Genomic DNA, 15,377 nt, shown 5'->3' with positions numbered 1-15,377 from the left:
GCTCCATTAATTATCAAAGTTTTTTGGGTTAAGGTTAAAGGCTGAAGTGATGCAGACTCCTTAACTTTTCCTTTGTGTGTGAAACTGGTTCACAAAACATTTCACAAGGCTATCAGCTAGCTTTATTAAGGGAGAAATAGTCAGGGCCCAAACTTAGACCAGATACAGATTTGAAACACTAACTCTACCTCTCCTCAAAACTAAATGAGGTAAGCACATTCATAGCACCCTACAGACTCACTAGAGCCATCTGAGATTAAAGCTGTCATCTTTCCTTTTGTTCCATTTTGACACCACCACAACTAAAATCCAACAAGGGGAGACGTCTCTCTCAGATGGTCTTTGGAGTCCCAGACTCCAACCTGCTCCACATAGCTCGGGGGAGAGGTACCCCTCTGCCCTTGGGCTGCTCCACCTGGGGTGGGAGTCACATTGCCAGAGGCAGCATTTAACCATGACTACTTTCAGCCATTTAATGCAGCTGTAATTACCTCACAGACTAGGCAGATTTGACAAGAAATCTGAATCCGCAAGATGTGACTCAGCTCAGGTGATGAGAAATGACTCTGAGGTATATTATGGCTATCTCTCACGGCATCAATTCCATGCTGCCTTGCTGAATAATTCCCATGGACATTGCCAGCTCCAGGGATTATCATCAGGACTGAGCTGAGAAGCACACTTTCTGCTTTTAAAAGTTTAAGTGCTCTTAACTCTCTGTCCTTGATCCCATGTGGCTGAATGCAGCTGAATTTGACATTGCTGTGAGCAGCACTCTTGTACTCTGATGGGCCAGTGGGACCTTGGGACTTTCTTTTTAATGTGATCACACTAATGTCAGCCTTAGTCCCAGTTTCTTTCCCTTTATTTTTCACTCCAAGTTACTGGCCTGTTTTCCACAGTCCCTGCTGCTGGTCAATTTCTACACTCAAGTCACCTCTCTGGATAAGTAAATACTAACAACAGTGCTAAAAGTTTCTGAAATGAATAGCTTTAAACTTTGCTCTGCTTTTTAAAGCTGTGTTTCCCAATTACGAAACGACATTAAAAAAATCACTTCTCGTCACTTTTATAACTTTCCATCTTGACTTCCAAACCAAGCGTTAACATTGCTGAGATTTTTCCTTGTCTGAGTGTCCTGATTTCAGCTGGGATAGAGTTAATCTCTACAACACTGATGCATTCGAGCATCTGAAGCATCTTATCTCGTGATTGCTGTGACATTGTCTCGGTGCATTTCTATAAGGATGTGACTATCTTTACCTCAGAGGTTCAGGTGTGCCTGAGTGGCCTGTGCATGGACCAACCCATGCCCTGGCTCACACAAATTTCTCTTGCAGTGCATGTGTCATTATGGATTTACACCCTGGCATTACCCAGTATCTTTTAAATGCTCAGAAAATGCTACCTTTAAGCAGTGCTCTTACTTTTGGTATCAGAGATTTTCTCAGCTCCTGTGTCATTCTTTGGATCTTCTCAATCATTTAAAAGAGAAAGCTCAAAAAAACCTCTCCTGCTGACTCTAACTGCAGGGCAAGGTTTGCTACACTCCAATACTTTGTCTGTTCGGGCGTAAGTCCTGCCCACAGTGAGACCCCCTTGTCAGACAGTCAATGTAAAGACAGCTTGAAACTGATGCATTACTAGGGCAGGGTAAAAGGGCACTAACCTAGGGGAAAATCTGCCTCTGGTTTCTTCTCTTGGGTCCTGCTTTACAGATTAAAGATATTTTCACATCTTTTCTTTCTCTTGCTACATGCTCTGCTTATGGGCATTTCATCTTAAAAAATAAAAATCTGACCAATGAGAAGGACCTCCACTCTGTTCCTATAGTCTTCTTCTTTCTTAATATATCTAGCCCTCAGGGATTTTAAATCATTCCCGGCTGATTTTGGGGAGTGGGGATGTTCTCCCCTACCAATCCTCTATAACTCAATTTTTCATGCATTATGTTGTGAAATGTTTCACAAAGGCGCATTTTCAGTGTGTTGCAGAAAACAAAATGGTTTTATACAACAGAACAAGGAGAATGCAAGGCTATTTCTTTGAAGAAAAAATGTGAATCAAAAAATGGTGGAGACTTACTTATAGAGTGGCTTTGTCTTTGTTCCAGCAGCATATCATGGAAAACACCAATATCTACACTATACAGCATGAAGCAAGTTATTTTCTATATACTGAAAAGAGTCTCACTCTAATCCACTTCAAATCTGGGCACTTCAGATTTTCTGCTAAGGATATATTTATTGCTCTAGCTAATTTTAATTTATATGAGCAGAGTATTTTGCTAGTCCATCCTTATCAACAAGAGTCTGATGCTAGAAAGGCAGGCAACTGGATCTTTGGTTTCAGCAAAGGATTGCCATCTTATTTCAGACTACCAACTCATGCAGAAATGTCATTTATTGTCCTGAATTGTGTTCCTCCTGTGTGTCACACAGAGGGACAAATCAGTCTTCCCAACAGAAACTCATGGGAATGATCTGATTTTGGTGGGAGGAGATGGTGCCATTGCCTGAACCATACTGCTGTTCATCTTGAGGAGAAAGCAGTGATAGCACTGGTAAGAAGCAGGAAATGAAACGGAATATTTATCCTCACTATCAGCAGTATTTGATATACAATCCTGAAAGACACAAATGGGGACTATGTGTGCCTATTGTCAGTACCCCAATTGAAAAGGTGTGACTTCCATACAGACTGAAGGGAAGTGGGTGAGTATTGGCTAGAGATACACACCCATCATTTTGCAGATATCATAGTCACACCCAGAGGATACATTTCCCTCCAATATCAATTCCTAAGTGTGAATTCAAAAATTCACATTGTAACACTTTTGGTTAACATATATTTAGCTGTACCTAACATGTGACAACATATCTAGACAGGTGAAGGTTGGTTTACTCTACCATGTAGCAAGCAATTGGACAAGAGGAATTGGCTCAAATTGAACCAGTGGAGGTTTACATTGGATATTAGGAAAAATTCCTTCACAGAAAGGGTGGTCAAGCATTGCAACAAGAATTGTCCCGGAAAATGAAATCACTGTCCATGAAGAGTTTAAAAAAATGTAGATATGGTGCTTAGAGGTAGTGGTGGACCTGGCAGTGCTAATGGTTGTACACAATGGTCTTTTACTTTACCTTACTTAGAGGTCTTTTCCAACCATAAAAATTCTAAAAGGATTGCTTCTAGAGATTGCTCAAATGGCCCAGTATCTTCAGCTCAGTCTACAAAATTTTTAACTGTGATTTACATTCCAGTTGTACTTGTACTTTTCCTCAAACTCTACATCTCTTGTAGAGTAGGCTCTATTAGGCTCTATTAGATAGTTCTATGACATGACAAATAATCTTAGTCTGATGATTTCCATAGAAAGCTAAGTCATTCAATATTGTAATATTAGCTAATTATAAAATTACTTATTTATTCCTATATAATATTGAAAAGGAAAACTTTCTCAAATTGTCAACATTCAGAGAAGCTGAGAGGCAGCTGTATATAAAGGTTTCAGTTCTGTTTAAAGAGGCTTGAAAGACTCAGACTTTTTAAGTGCTGACTGCTTTGTTCCTGCTGTAACCATACTGCTGTTCTTCTGCACCCACAACAATGCATTTAGGTCCCATTTACTTACCCAAAAATGCTATCACTCAGTGCCATCTAGTGTTAAGGGCACAGACTGCCAGGAATTTCAAATTACTACTGTTACTACATTTTTCAAGTTTGGCCCTATCCTGAGAATCTGGCCGCTCTTTCTACTGACAGAGGGAGCTGCAGATGCACAGCAGTGCAGCAAACTCAAACAGTTTATTCACAGGAATGGACCTGACTTTAGAGGCCACAGCAACTTCAGAGACTACAATTATATTTTTACTTTTTCTGCTCTGACTCTGCTTACATACTCTCTCCTGTTTCACTGTGTCACACCAGGCTTCGCCCTGGAGCAGAGCTGCTCCTCTAGCAGCCTCTTCCTTTCACTGTTTTACCTGGCAAGGATTTAAAATCTCAAAGCTGGGATAGAGCAGTTGGGTGAGAAAGAATTTTGCCTACGAACATCTGTGGCTATTTTAAGGCACAAGTCACACTAATTTACAGTGCATCTTCCAGTGTTTTCTGAAGACTGGACAAGTTTTGCACAGTGTGAATTACCTTTTAAGTAAAGAGAAATCATAACTGGTTTTTATGAGAAGAACTGAAGTACACTAAGGTCTTAAAGAAAATGTCTAAATTCAGAGGAAGAACACAAAGTCTTACCACCATGTATCATCATAATTAGTTTATTAGCACTGGTTTTGAAACAAATATATTCAGGTACTTAAGCATTTTAATTCATGTTTATTTCTAAATTTAAAATATTACCATATATTACATAATGCACTGAATATTCAGTAAATGAATAATAAAACCAAAGTGCAGATTAAAGCAGTAAGATCAGTTTTAGGTTATCAGGAAGGCCAAAATCACATTAGCAGGATAAGGACAGTAAGTTGCAAATGACTAATATTAAACATGTCATTCTACCATTGCTATATGCATGCTAGTACAAACGATTCCTCTGTGAATTGCTTCCATTCATCTAGAAAAGAAAGTAGCTCTTCCCTTACATTACAACTTCATGATCCTTTATCTCCTACCTTTCAGGCCTGATCCTGCAGTCCCTACTCAGCAAAACTTCCAGCACACTCTGTCAGATTAGTTTCGTACCTTTTCTTTAAGCTACATAATGTCTCTCTCCAAACATCTGAATAGTAAATGACTAGATCCAATTTCTAAAAATTTAGAAATTCTAAAAATATTCGTAACAGAAAATAATGTAATTACATACAGACCTAAGTGTACTAGGGCCAAATCCAGGAACAGATCTAGACAGAAGCCTTGGGAACTGCCAGGACAGCAAGGTTGGCCTCTGTTGAGTTAGGCACTTTCCTGATTAGCCAGTCACTTTTAGGATCACAGTTTTGGATATAGACATCTCCAGTCTCCTTAAATACTATTTCGAGCACCTGCATCCTGGTTTTGGATCTGGCCTTTTTTAAACTTGAGTATATGATGTTTCACATTAACAGTATGCAAAGACAGTAAGTGACCCTAAAGTAGAACAAAATGATAATACAACATGATATCATGGCCAAGTCTAGAAGAAGCTATTGTTCTTTTCTGTGCTTGGGTTAGGCACATTTGTTTTAACAGCTTTTAACACTGTATCCCATTTACTATTCTTGTGCTCAAGCTGCCTTTTCCTAAATTTGTGCTGAAATAAATCGTTGCTGTCTTCATCCTCAGCCTCTGATACTATCTCCATTTTTTGGATAATCAATTTAATGAGGTCATGCTGCTTTTCCAACAATGTTGATATGTCCTTGAGCCTAAAAAGCAAACAAACAAATACACATCAGGCTTTGTCATTTCATTTCAAAGGACATTTAAGTCATTAAAATTACAGATGCAAAAATTGACAGCACTTAACTTCACCCTTCTGCCAGTACTTAACTAAACCCTTCTGCTAACAAAGACTATTATCTAGAATACATTTAATTCTTCAGGTTGAAGTACTTCTCAATGTTACAGGAAATAGGATTAAAGAACAAATCCATAGTTCTTGTACCAAGTAACTTAATATACAGTTAGGTAAAAGCAACTTTACTCTCAAAATAAAGTTGTTGACTGCTCTATCAAAAGTTTTTCCTATTGACCTATTTCCTTGTCTGGCAAGAAAAAGGGCAGAGTTGCAATGGCAATTAAGCTACTAAAAACATTTAGTGAAATTCACAACTACTTTTACAGCATATGAGAAATACTGATGAGGCACTTACTGATCTTTTTCAAAGTGCTATCCAAAGTGCAATTGATGCATTTAAGTACTTAAACTAATTTAGCATCACACATACAGAACACAGTATCTGTTACCTTTAAAGAAACAGTGAAAGAAATGGGAAATGTGACTAGAAACTGTCTTTATCAAACTACCAAACAGGCGTTTTGAAAATCCACTTTTCTGAATGTCCAGACTCACAAAATTACAACATGAAATCTAGTGACTGAAAAGGTTCTTTGTGAAGAACAACTGGGGGGCTTTAGATGTAGTTAGGTTTTTAGCTTGGGTTTGGTTTGTTTTGGTTTTTTTTCCTTTAACAGGCAATGGTAATACATCTCAAAATATGTGGGAATCACAAGAATTAAAATGCAAAGCAAAAGAACCCCTTGCCCCAAACCAAAACACAAAAATATGTACACCCAGTACTGACACTAGCTCCAGAAGTAACTGAACTCTGTTGTGAACTCTAATAATAAAAACACACTGGCAATGTAAGAGTTTTCAGTCAATATTTTTAGAGTAGTAAAAATGACCTGCCATAATGATATCGTCACAAGTTATTCTATTGCAAATAATTTCATAAAATTACAGTTTTCTTCCTTCTGTGTAAGAAAAAGTCCCAACCAAGAAAGAGTCTGTTTTATGCTGTTTTATAATATATTGATGTAGTAGGCACTTGAAGAAAGACTCGCTAAAGTCCATGATTTGTATATATATATAGTTCTATATGTGTAGAATGTATCTGACCCTCCTTCAACTCTTGCTAAGTCTTTCACTAAAAAAAAAATACTCAATCTGAATCTGTGCAGGAAGACAAAAAATTGGCAGATAAAAAAAAAAAAGGGGAAAGAAACAAAAGGGATAGAAGAAAGTGCTGGGGAAAGTGAGACTGAGTGAGAAAGAATACATTTTTCTAGCTGTACACTCACAGAAAGCTTTTTATAAGTCATTCTTATGGATATGTTGGTATGATGAGTAAGTCAAGAAAACACAAAGAATTCCTTCCAAGGCTTTGGGAAATATGATTTGTTCAATCAAGACACCAATCCATTTTTGGGGAAACAATCTGAATCTGATTTACCATCAGACCAGAGTGAAGTCAGTAACAGACTGTGTATACTTGCAAACCAACTGGAATTACATTGCTTGGGAGTTCCAAATAACCCTTGAAAACCTCTGTATGCAATCATTTAAAAAGAAAATGCATCTTCCCCATTACTTCAGATTACTTTAAAGAGCAACAGGCTGTGTTGGTTTGGGTTGGGGACACGGAATTTTACCTTTTAGATACAGTATGGAACTTTAAAATGTTTTTTAAAATAGAAGTATGCTTGTAATATTGGTCCTACTTATTTTTACAACTGTAACATATCACAAAAATACCTGTATTTCTGCTTCAGAACTTCCAGTTCTAGTGTTGTATCAGGGCTCTGCGCATACGTGGTAGAGTCCTCATACCCAAAGCAATATTGGAACACGCTCTAAACAAAACACGGAACGAAATTTAAATAGATCCTATCCTATGTCATAATATGTGAATGGTAAGTCTTTACACAGTGTTAACATTGGAAAGACTTTCTGTTATGATGTTATTTTTATTATATAATAAAACAAAATTTGTTTTATAAGAAAATTCAGTCTATCAACAACAGCTCAAATAAAAGAAGAAAAGCCAAAAGGGAGTAATTCTATGTTTTATCTGAACATCTTTTGTAGCTTGTCTCACTTCATAAAGTTACAGTCCATTGAGTATTCAAACACTAATTTAATCTGAATACAGCTGCACTCAAACTGATTCATCATTTTCACTGACCTTAGTCAAGGTTCAATCACAAATCCCTTGATGTCAGTTAATGATTGAGTCTAATAACACAACATCATTAGCAATGTGTGCACAAAGTCAATCATGTCCCTTTTTGGTAAGAATTATTCTATCTAATATTCATCATCTTACCATAAATCCACAGTATCTCGGCCTGTTGGGATATACAGTGATTGATTCCTGGTCCACCCGACTTAAGAACCAAAATGGCAGCTTCTTCTCTAAGTTGGTATGAAGATTAACCTAAATGTAGTTTTGCATTTAGAATGAGATATGTTGTCTTAAGATAAACACACATTATATGTGAAAATAACCATCATGCCATTGTATTCAATTCACTAGTACTACCCCACACTGCAAATGGTGGTATAATATTTAAATTGTTCAGCCCAGGCACTAAAACAACATGGTCATACCAGTACTATCTTAGCAGAATTTATTACATGGAGTATTAGATGTGCATTCTTAACTAGCAGAAAGCAGAATGAATTTGGTAACCTTCTGATTTTTGTGTACCTTCTTTCCACTGCATAGGTTCTTTACTAAAAGACAACTGCTATTTCAAGCATTGCAGTGACTGATTTTGAGATTCTGGTTTTGAAGAAACTCCGAATTGCTCGAACTGATGGTTGAAAAATTCCTTTAAAATGGATTTGCATGTACACATCATTGGCAATGACCCATATGAGTGAAAATGAGATTCAGAGTAGGATGCCATGTTCACCAATTTGCTTTAGAGATATCCTAAGATAGTCAGGAATGTGATGACATATCAACTAATTATCTAAATGGTGTTATAGCAATGATTTTACTTCCAGTATTTGATCCTTTCATGGTGTGTTACTCACCTGCATTGCAATCCTTTTGAGTGCAGCATATTTTTGTACTTCAGCGATATCACCAACAGCCAAACCAATCTAGAAAAAAAAAATCATTATCTATTTCTCATAGTTTGTGATTTCAATTGTGTTTCTAACACATACTTAAATAAAAAAATATTCTAGAGGTAAGCTATTTTTTCACTTTAATTTGGAAAAAATTTTTGCATATTTGGAAAATACATATCAGTAAATGTAGAGAATGTTTTTACTGACAACACTCTGTTGGTAAGTCACTGAAGTGCTAATTTTGCCAAGAATAACATCCCTTCTTTTATACTCTTCATTACTGCTGTAATGTTAAGAAACATGTTGATCTCTTGATTAAGTAGGATCATGGCCCCAATAAACAAGTTTAAAAACCATGAAAATGTGATTCCCTAAACAAAAATCATATTCAATGGAACATGGCTGAAGATATATTACATATTTTCCCCCTTTTTCATCATTATCATATTTTCTGATTCTTAACATTCAGTCAGGTTTGGTAGTTAGTTCTAACACTACTTCTGATTGCTGTCTTGTGTGCAATGAAAATTTGAGTTTGGGCTTTTTGGGCTTTATTTTTTTTTTTTTTTTAAATTTAAATTATTGATAGTGTTTATTAGGTTATGATACAACAAGGGATTAAACAAAAATAATTGTTCCCCAATTTTCTTTATGAAGACCTCAGAATACTACATTGCAGCTCCAATTCAAATTCCATCACAGTTATTAACTAAAGATATACAAAATACTCCTGCAGAAGTGAGCTGTGGGAAAATACTCAGAGCAGTAAACTGGATGGAAAACAAGTGCAGAGAACAGGAACATTTTAATATTTTACTGAAAATAACTGTTAAATAATGAATGGCTGTCACTTACTGAAGTAATTTTACACACTAGAACTCTATACACGCATGTTAAAGTATTTTTGTATATTAATAAATAGCTTACTTACTAGCAAGTTCATAAGAAGGATTGGAATAAGCAAGGTAAATATAATGAGAACTGTGTAACTCAGGAATGGATATGGCAATTCACTGCTCAGTAAAGGATCAAGGAATGCATCATGGTAATTAATGTCTCCCAGCATCATTGCAAACGTCTTCATTATGGAAAGCAGAGGTGTGCTGTATGTTTGCTGCAAAAAGAAATGTCAAAATAAAGAAAAAACCCAACTGATGAAATTTATAAATAAAGTCTTGAGATGCTTTTGTCAAAGATAATATTTACAACGATAAAAACTTAACTATATTATTGAACTAACCTGTGAACCCAAAAGGACAAAGAAACTCAGCCCAAAGGCCAGTATCAGGAAAAAGAAAACCACAGCAATCCGAATCAAAGTCCTCAAAATTTCCCAGAACATCACAACATAGATTCCATAGTTCTCAAATCTAGGCAATAAGTAAACAAAAAAGATGTAGAATCAGTCATAGAATCACTTAGTTTAGAAAAGACTTTTAAAATAATCAACCATTAATCAAGCACTGCCAAGTTTACCCCTAAACCATTAAATACTGAAGTTAGAGTCCCTTGCAGTTATTTATGTAAGGCAGTAGGTAATGCCGGTTTTCATCTGTGGAAAGAGACACTGCCTCTCTGAGAGATTCTCTGATGGTAACAAACCTGATCTACCTTCATATCCAAAACAGTGCAAGTCATCCTACTCACAGCAACTTAAATGGCATAATCTTATATTTTAATGCACAAGAACAATTTTCAAGATATTATTTTTCATGGATAACATTTATTCTCTCCTTAGGCACAGCCAGTACAGTATTGTACCACTTCTGCATTCAGAATAAAAACATTAGCAAATATCTAACTTTTTTCTGCTTCTCAAAGCAAAGTAGCAACTAGAACAAAGGACAACTGGCACCATAATCTACATAGCAGCCACACATCTGATTGAAAAGATTTCACTTTTTATAAGATGTGAAACAAACAACATTATGTAGTTTTAGTGTAATACAAAGAATGGTAAACAAGCAAACAAAAGGAAACACACTGCTGAGGAACAGGAGGAGAATACCTTAATTTTAAGATACCTGTGATTCCAACAACAGTCTGTTGTTGGAAATTCCTGTCAGAACAGGAATTATCATAAAGCAGATTAAATTACTTTTAATTACTTTTTCTTTCAAACTGAACTTGGGAATTTATGTCCTCTCTCAAATCCAGGGACCAAGAGATTTTTTTATGCTACTACAGTAGCAACTGTAAAAATCCCTGTGTATGTCTTTCACTCTGAAACACTATGTGCAAGACTGAAAAAGTCAGGCTAGAAATAAAGCAAACCTGATCTTCTCTTACTTATTAGGCATTTATTAGCCAAAATTCAGTTGAAGTCCATGGAATCACAAGTCGCTTTGGGAAAAGACAGCCTAAATGAGCTAAAAAAATCATGTGTAGGGTCCTACTGCTACACACTTGAAAAAATAGGCAGGCCAGGAAGGCATTTCATCCAACAGCAGAAGAAAGGTTGCACAATCCTCTGTTTACTTTTTACTGTTTAGGTTGAACCCCCATTTTGCCCAGGGCAGACAGGACACACTCATTCATTAGTCACCTAAGGTCGGTGAGGACAAGGTTTACAGCAGAGGCAAGACGATAAAGGTACTCTCTTTGACATTAACTCTGTTTACAAACCATGTCCTTTAACATCCCTGCTACAGTAAAACAACCCTGAAATTACTCATCAAATGTTGTGTTTGTCTGTCTGCAAGGCTTCACGGGGGTGATTAGTGCATATATACAATAAGAATCGGAAGAACATTCATGCAATGTTATCACATGCAGTTGTGCCGGGGCACAAATGTGTTTAATTTATTAATCTTAAGCACTACACCCACACTATTTTTTTCCTCCACCCAGCTCTCCTGCAGTTTATAACTCTTGGACACTATTGTACCAGTGACAAGATTTAAGGTAATTAAGTGCAATACACAGACATAATGTCAACTGAAGAAATAATATCATACATTGAAATTCTTTTACAGGATACATGGCATATGGAATTTATGGTATTAAGAAGTGAGATGTGCCATTTAACATGGGAAATGATAAAAGAATTTACCTTCTCCCAGGTATTACTCATAAAACCTGACTTCCTCATGTCTTTCATAATTCATATACTTCTGGGTTCTTTTAAAGTCAAAGTCTATACAGTGTAATGAAAGATGATTTTAGAAAGATAAAATTAAGCCTGGCTATGCTTAATTAACATTAAAATAAATACTGTTATTTCTATAGTTGCTATGACATACGTTGTGATGCTCTACATGAAAAACACTGAAAACGACTTTACAGTTCATCAGAGATAAAAAATTCCTGTGGTCCTAATCTGGAAACTTGTATAGTTTGAAAAAAATAAAAATACAAAATGAGACTCTCAAACTTGATCAGTCACAAGTTAGGACATACCAAATATCTGAAAATATTAAAGTACTTTATTGTAAAGCCTGTAAAAAATTTTTACCGTTGAAGATAAAGCAAGAAGTTCATCCAAGACAAGTACACAGCAATTGCTCCACATTCCCATTGCAAATGAGCTGGTGTATTAATAAATAAAGAAGACACAAAAATTATGCTTGTAGTATAAATGGTCCAGTCCAGTAGATTGGAGTAATCCAACAAATATTTCAATTTCTAGGATTTAAGAGAGAAAGGTTAATATTTACAAGCCATCCATCATTAAAACACTGAATTCAATACACTATTTAAATTCTATTCTCAGTTTTAATCTTTATATACAGAAATTAAAAAGTATAAATTGGCATTTCCCTTCTAATCAGGAAGAAACCAGATTAATTTCAATATCATATAAACTGCTGTGCAAGCACACTGTCTGATTAATGTTATTTCTCTATGTACTCACCTGCTGAATCAGCTGAAATATTTCTTTGCAGATGCCCAGTAAACTCATAATTAAAACTAAACACATACACACCCTTGTGAAGTATGAGTCCTGAAACAAAAATCAGAGCACAAAAGAAATTAGAAATTATTAAAGGAATGTTCATTTCATCTCTACCTATTATATATACATTATATTGCCAAATTAAGTGACCCTGTTAGCTTGTGTCATATAATTATTACTGTCTAATTCTGTTTTACTAATATTTATTGTGAAATCCATGTACTGGGTTGGGCTGTACATGTGATTCTCATGAATTTTTCATATATCAGGATATATTAATGAGCCTTTTATATCCCTTGAGTTTATTTTATTTCATATTTCTACTAGCATATCCTTCTTGAGTTCCTGTTTCAGTTCTATGCATTTTCTCTAATATAGATCTCTTTTCTTCAATATTAAACAAATATTGTTCACTTCAGGGAAAAAACTGAAGTAACTATGTACCAAATATAAATTTCTCAGAAAAAAATAAAAATAAGAAGTGAGAACTAAAATTATCTAAAGAGGTTGCTGATGAGTGTTTAGAAATATACACTTCAATTTTATTTCTTAGAGTTGCTGGATCATAAATTAATCAAGAAACTATTTAAATAAGCATACCTTTTTGCTATAAAAAAACCTAAACATATTGTGACTACTAACAAAAGTACCTCATATTCTAATGGTCTTGCTTCATAGAGCTCTGTTCCATTCAAAGGTCTTCCTGGTTGTACGTGAGTGACTAGGAGAGTCAATGGGATGAGACCAAGAGAATATATGCCTAAATTCATTAGATGTGCACGAAACCCATAGGCCATCCTTGAAAGTGAGAATGTTACAGTTAAAACACTTTTCAATTTTAGAACGGCATGCATTCAAATTTAACAGCCAACAATGTCTTCAATACAAGGAAATCAACACTTCTTGAAATGGCCCTTTGTGATGAATGTGTTCATCACTTATGTGGACAAAAGTGTATTTGCCACTCTGAAATATTGTTCCCTTCATTTTTAACTTGGCAATCTTATTACATATTTTTGCAATAAAGAGGAAACAAAGATAGTAGTTGTCTTTGTTGTAAATATCAAAAAATCTTTACTCAATACTAAGTTGCACTTTATGGAAAAGACATCTGCTCATACAACTCTATAAATACGCACATTTTAATAAACAACTTTCAGGCACAACAGTCTTTATCTTGACATGCAGTATTACATTTTATATCCATTAAAATAGACCAACCATTTCATAAGCAAATATTCTTTACACACAGGATGACTGAGTAACTCCATGCGATTGTGGCGCACCATGGCCTACAAAACACAAATACAGATGGGTCAAACTTAATTCATTTAGGCAACAAAGTGCTTACAAAACTGGCTAAGCCACCTTTTTTTACCTGACTATTAGCCTAATGAAAAGTAAAATGTGTGTAAGATACTGCAAAGTTCTTTCGATTACGCACTTTGGCTCTATCTTGCTCTCTCTGCCTGCTAAGGCATTCAGCTTCTCTGCTGGGGCTCTGTTAGTCTATTTCAAGCTTCAAAAATTATACAGACTATTTTCAACTATACCTGTGAGACCACGCTTTTACAATTAATGAGAAAATTATGAATTTGTTTATTATTAGACAGTACAACAACTAATCACCAACAGGAATCCCAAAAAATAAGTATATTAAGCCAGAAAGTTTGTTATATAAACATTTTCTGACAAAGAATGAGAGAAACATCTTGACAGTGCAAAAAATCAGAAAATTTGTTTCAGGTATCATACGTATTTTGCAATTAGCATATGAAACAAATCATCTTGTCAGGTTTTTAAGTGCCTTACATTCCAATGCATGGTCAGTACAATGCTGGAGTGTGGTTTTCTTTGATGTACTACCTGCAGATACAGCACAATATCTTGAGCATTCATAGTTTTATCTATACCTAAGAAATTAATTTATTTATTTCTTAGAACTTTGGCTCATACTTAATTCCAATATACTTTTAATATGCAGAGTTATGGGCTTTGGAGAAGAAGTATTATGATAAAAAATTCAAATCTCTTGATTTAATCTAAACCAAGACAGCAGGCGATGACATCAGAGTAAAACTAGAACTTACATTTAAAGTGATAAGTGGTTCATAGAAAATATCTTCACCGTCCTTTACTTTCTTGTTAAGTGTCAAGGGACACTGAAGATATCTGAAGTTATATTCAATCTGTATAACACACATACACCAGAAGTTAAATATAATGCAAATTATTATCTCAGGTTTAGATTAGGTTCTTAATACAAAAAAGGCTATCCCTTTAGATAAAAAAAAAGAAAAAAGCATATTGTGTCAAGGTAGTCAGAATCAAGATATATATCCACTGTTAACTGAACACATGCTATCAAGATACACATCTGAGACTGCAAGATGTTTAAACAAACAGCCATTTTGAATTGTAAAATAAAAAGTGCACATTTCTCGCTAAAATGTTACTGTTAAAAAAGGTAATTTTCCTAACTGTGATTTGTTTGTGTTTTAATGCCAACTTTAAAAAAAACCCTTGTTTTTAAAAGTTCTATGGCTTTGGTAATAGAATATGAAATTTGAAAAAAATTCTCTCACTGCTGTTTTGAAATACCCATAACCTCTGACACCCAGCTCAATTGCAAAAATTAACACAGCAAAGATACGGTTAATGGATTGCAGAAGTTTAGTAACACACTTATTAGAATATGTAAGCATGAAGATTACAGAAACTGAACTTCAAAACCATTTACAGTCCAAAGGATAAAATAAGACCTGTCTCATGTGTTCTGTGTTAAGATCTGAGATTCATCTACAGCTGCACCTTACATATATGAGCTTGACATGTATATTAAAATATATGTGTTGTGCTTTCCCAGACTTTTTCTTCTACTTACGTAGAAGTCTCGACTTGTCTTTTCCTCTGAAGACTCAATTATGCAGTTGTCCAACACCAGCTTTGCAGATGAAC

The 15,377-nt window shown here is 35.2% G+C and overlaps 1 protein-coding gene across 1 annotated transcript in view; it reads right to left on the bottom strand.

Moving 5' to 3' along the window:
- Positions 1-4,281: 4,281 nt before the first annotated feature.
- The window catches only part of TRPA1 (transient receptor potential cation channel subfamily A member 1), a 30,486-nt gene continuing 19,390 nt past the window's right edge, over positions 4,282-15,377 (bottom strand). Inside the window, 12 exon segments of the mRNA XM_066204994.1 lie at positions 4,282-5,366; positions 7,199-7,296; positions 7,770-7,880; positions 8,486-8,554; positions 9,456-9,638; positions 9,765-9,894; positions 11,979-12,148; positions 12,378-12,467; positions 13,070-13,217; positions 13,641-13,711; positions 14,510-14,608; positions 15,304-15,363. Coding sequence (XP_066061091.1) covers positions 5,135-5,366; positions 7,199-7,296; positions 7,770-7,880; positions 8,486-8,554; positions 9,456-9,638; positions 9,765-9,894; positions 11,979-12,148; positions 12,378-12,467; positions 13,070-13,217; positions 13,641-13,711; positions 14,510-14,608; positions 15,304-15,363 — 1,461 coding nt within the window. The 3' untranslated portion in view covers positions 4,282-5,134.

Source organism: Chamaea fasciata, unplaced genomic scaffold (genome assembly GCF_029207755.1).
Source record: "Chamaea fasciata isolate MVZ Bird 193981 ecotype frontalis unplaced genomic scaffold, bChaFas1.0.hap1 SCAF_1, whole genome shotgun sequence".
In the NCBI taxonomy this organism is placed as follows: Eukaryota; Metazoa; Chordata; class Aves; order Passeriformes; family Sylviidae; genus Chamaea; species Chamaea fasciata.
The sequence above is the reverse complement of the archived record's forward strand: the minus strand, read 5'-3'. Positions and strand labels throughout refer to the sequence as shown.